This window comes from Parasteatoda tepidariorum, chromosome 5 (assembly GCF_043381705.1).
Source record: "Parasteatoda tepidariorum isolate YZ-2023 chromosome 5, CAS_Ptep_4.0, whole genome shotgun sequence".
In the NCBI taxonomy this organism is placed as follows: domain Eukaryota; kingdom Metazoa; phylum Arthropoda; class Arachnida; order Araneae; family Theridiidae; genus Parasteatoda; species Parasteatoda tepidariorum.
Window position 1 is genome coordinate 70396101 of NC_092208.1, and position 4441 is coordinate 70400541.

At 35.2% G+C, this 4441-nt stretch overlaps 2 protein-coding genes across 2 annotated transcripts in view; both read right to left on the reverse strand.

Annotated features, from left to right (window-relative positions):
• Positions 1-943: 943 nt before the first annotated feature.
• LOC139425665 (uncharacterized) lies at positions 944-1546 on the reverse strand. The gene has a single exon (XM_071181071.1). The coding sequence runs from the start codon at positions 1544-1546 to the stop codon at positions 944-946; it is 603 nt and encodes a 200-aa protein (XP_071037172.1).
• A 492-nt stretch (positions 1547-2038) lies between these two features.
• Positions 2039-4441, reverse strand: part of LOC139425666 (zinc finger BED domain-containing protein 5-like) — a 3268-nt gene continuing 865 nt past the window's right edge. Inside the window, exon 2 of the mRNA XM_071181072.1 lies at positions 2039-2124. Coding sequence (XP_071037173.1) covers positions 2039-2124 — 86 coding nt within the window. The remainder of the gene's footprint in view (positions 2125-4441) is intronic.

Here is a 4441-nt window from a genome sequence, read left to right on the forward strand (position 1 = left end):
GTATGATTATCACTATTACCACAGAAAAAACATGATCCACGAGGAACTGCTGCAAGGGTTTCTTTTTCAAAAGCATCATCAGTACAGTCTAGTGCAGCACATAGGTTGTGAGTTAGTGAGATATGAAGCAGAATGAGCTTCAGCCAGTTCAAGAGCACGGGCTTGGTTGACTGCATTGTCTAAAGTGATTGTTGTATTTTCGAGCAGACGCTCTCTAATGCGGGTATTCCGCAACCCTCTAATGAAAGCATCACGTATATACTCATTTTTATAAGTTTCAGCCGAGACTTGTGTGAAGTTACAGTTTTTACTTAGTTGCTTTAAAACTTGAAGAAATTCGTTAACAGTTTCATTAGATAGTTGGTTTCTTGAGGCCAAGCAATGACGAGCGAAAATTTCATTCCTCTTTACTACGTAGAGTGCATCCAAAACAGAGATAGCGGCCGAGTAGCTGGTGGCTTCACTTATTGACTGGAAAACATTTGCTGATACATAATTAATTAGGAGTGGGAGTTTATTATCTTCAGCAAGATTAGGCACCTTTGACAAAAAGTTTTCGAAAGTTTTCTTCCAATGTAGCCACTTATTTTCAGCGTTAGCACACGTGGGGTCGAAGTCGAAACGTTCCGGTTTCAGAAAGTNTATAGTCTAAGAAACTGAGTGAACTCCCAGTGTCTATTAGAGCAACCAATTTTACACTATTTACTGTAACAAATGTAAGGGATTTTTGAAGACAACCAGGGGCTGGAGACACAGAAGCAATTAGATGAGCAGAGGCAGTAGTATTTATTTTAAGCCGAGTTTTCGCTCTACACACACGTTGATAGTGACCTTTTTTTCCACACGAATGACAAACACTGTTTCTAGCCGGACAGTTATTTCGTGTATGATTATCACTATTGCCACAGAAAAAACATGATCCACGAGGAATTGCTGCAAGGATTTATTTTTCAAAAGCATCATCAGTACAGTCTAGTGCAGCAGAAGGCATAGGTTGTGAGTTAGTGAGATATGAAGCAGAATAAGCTTTAGCCAGTTCAAGAGCACGGGCTTGGTTGATTGCATTGTCTAAAGTGATTGTTGTATTTTCGAGCAGGTGTATTTCGAGCTCTCTAATGCGGGTATTCCTCAACCCTCTAATGAAAGCATCACGTATATACTCATTTTTATAAGTTTCAGCCGAGACTTGTGTGAAGTTACAGTTTTTACTTAGTTGCTTTAAAACTTGAAGAAATTCGTTAACAGTTTCATTAGATAGTTGGTTTCTTGAGGCCAAGCAATGACGAGCGAAAATTTCATTCCTCTTTACTACATAGAGTGCATCCAAAGCAGAGATAGCGGCCGAGTAGCTGGTAGCTTCACTTATTGACTGGAAAACATTTACTGATACATAATTAATTAGGAGTGGGAGTTTATTATCTTCAGCAAGATTAGGCACCTTTGACAAAAAGTTCTCGAAAGTTTTCTTCCAATGAAGCCACTTATTTTCAGCGTTAGCACACGTGGGGTCGAAGTCGAAACGTTCCAGTTTCATAAAATTTTCCATAACGATGAATACCAGTACTCACATTTATCAGAATATAATTTTGTTAATTAAATCAGCGATTCTCAACCTGTGGGGCGCGCCCCCCTAGGGGGGCGCGAGCATACTAGAGGGGTGGCGCGAGAATATTCAAGACAAAATATTATTTAAAAAAAATTGATTAACTGGATGAAGGGAAATCGCACATACACACAGAAAACAATACATTTCGACATATTTAATAACTTACTAAAGTGAAACAACTTATTAAATCAAAACTTAAGGTGGGGAGCCAAGGGTGGCTTTGCTTTGAGGATTTTTCCTAATTTTCTGATTAAGTCTGTGCAGCTGAATTTTTTTCTGTAATATCTTACACCTATCTCTAATATATACCATGTATACTTTTAACTGTAAAATAAAATTTCATTTATCTTATAGTACAATTTCAAAATTGTAGTTTCTGCGCCAAGGTTTCCCTCAGGTTCCAAAGGTGAGCCAGATAAAGAAATCACTTTTTCACTTACTCAAATTATCTTCAGAAAAAGCATTTGGACTGGCAAGCGCTTTTGAAAGAGGCTTGCTGGTTGGAACAAGTTTCCCGACTATAAAAAAGATATTTGTTTTTAGAGTGTATAATTTGTTTATTGATTTTACATTAATAGTTCTTGTGTGAAGTCACTAACGATTCTCTTGAGTTAACTCCTTAGAATTAATCAAGAATTTCTGAGTTGATTTTTTCGAAGGATTAGCTAACACGAGTTAAATAACCATAATAGAGTTAACTAACCTAACCCATAACTAGTATAAAAATACTCAAATTTACAAGAAAACACCAGAATCGACCACAAAAACACTCATAATCACCACAAAAATTAAAAAATACCTGAAAAATTACTTTAAAATCCAAACAATACAAAAAACTTGAAATAAAATATCGCAAACTCTACTAAAGTTCAGAGAACATCAAAATATTATAAAAGTTCAAAAAATACCAAAGTTCCACATTTGCTTAAAATGAACTAAATCAATTGGCATTCAATTCAATAATTCCTTTTTGAGAAATAATATGCTACGTAATGATTTATAATTAACTCTTTTATAGATTTCCCTTTGTTTCCGAAGGTGGCCCACGTGTCCCCAAGGTGGCACCGGTGTCGGGCCACCTTGGCGACTTAAAACTATTAATCTGATAGATTAATTTGAATTAAAGTAATGTGGTTAAAGAAAAAGAAATAAACTTTCGGAAAACATATCCTAACTCAAAGTTCTAAGAATTTAATCACATATAAATTACAATATCTTCTCACCCGGAAATCAGAACGACAACTGCAAAAACTTAGATCACTTCATACAATGGAGGCCATTCAATAAAATATCTTACATTTCAGCCTCGTGCACCTCAGATACAAGATTTACAATGAAGCTGGGACATCTTATGGTTCAAAATAAATGTAATTTTACCTTGGGGGGTGGGCTACGTTGGAAACACTGACCACCTTTGGCTTACCCACCTTACTTAATCAAAACATACAAATTTTTTTTAAAAAATTAGTAATTTTTAATGACTTCTTTGGGCCTGTCTTGCAGAGCAAATTTTTTTTGAGGTGAGACTTAATATTAGAAATAGTCACTCTCAGTTTTGTTTCTATATTTAGCCGTGATCTATATTTTGTCTTCAAAGAAGCCACAGCAGAAAATACAGTTTTACAAAGGTAGGATGTTGAAAATGGTAATAGAATGCGAAATGCCCTTGTTTTTAGTGCAGAAAAATCATCCTCCTACCCAAAATTCAAATAGTGATTTATTACTAAATTGTATTTTGGTTTTGCGACTTGTCGTGAAGTCTATGAATTTTTCTTCCTCATCAATTGAGAGTCCTTCGGGAGTCTTATGAAAGTGATTACTAACCCACTCGTAACTTGCAATAAGTTTGTCGTCAGCAGGAAAATATTTTTTAAAATTCCTTGCCATCATGGCTAAGTGATTTTCAATGGTTACAAAAAGAACTTTTACATGTTCTTCTTCAGCCTTATAAGTTTTAGTACAATTATCCACATTTGTAAGCATTGTTAAGTTTTTTTGCTTTAAATTTCTGCCCCACAATTCAAATTTTCTACAAAAAGCATTAACTATTTCACTCGTATCCAACATATGTGTATTTACTCCTTTGAGTTGAAGATTCAAGTTATTTAATTTCTCGAATATGACGATCAAGTAAGCTCAATTTCATCACAAATAAGCAATAGTGAAAATTCTCGGTTTCCGTTCTGTTATCTTCTTTTAGGAAAATGGCGATTTCTTCTCTCAATTCATAAACACGTTGCAAAAATTTCCCACGTGATAAACATCTTACCCAGCATTTAAATAGTAACTCTGAATGTACTGAACTCATGTCGTTACAAAGAGCGGAAAAGATTCTCGATCTTAGGGTTCTCATTTTTATATAATTTGCAACGGTTACAACCGTAGTTAACACAATATTTAAACCAGCATTTCTCTCGAAGCCAAAGCTTCTTTGTGGATCATGCAATGTGTCCAGACGCATTGTGGCGATTTTTGTTTTACAAGTGCATGTATACTTTCAAACCGTCTGGCTATTGAACGAGCACCATCGGTGCATATTCCGATGCAATTTTTGCATTCATGTTTGCCTCATTCATAACATCATTTAAAATAGTAAATAATGCTAGCACTGATGTTTTGAGTTCTATGGATTTTCAGAAAATTAGTTCTGCTACTGAAATATTATCACAAAATCAAACATAGGCAATTAAATGAGCATCTTTATTAATATCTGTTGCTTCATCAAACTGTATTGAAAACATTTTGTCACGCACCATCGAGAAAAGCTGACATTACATTTTCAGCTGTATCACCAATTCGACAAGCAACAGTATCATTTGAAAGAGGTATGGACTG

What these genes read in the sequence shown, in the direction of transcription:
- LOC139425665 (XM_071181071.1), bottom strand. Translation starts at nt 1,546, where the DNA reads ATGGAAAATTTTATGAAACTGGAACGTTTCGACTTCGACCCCACGTGT.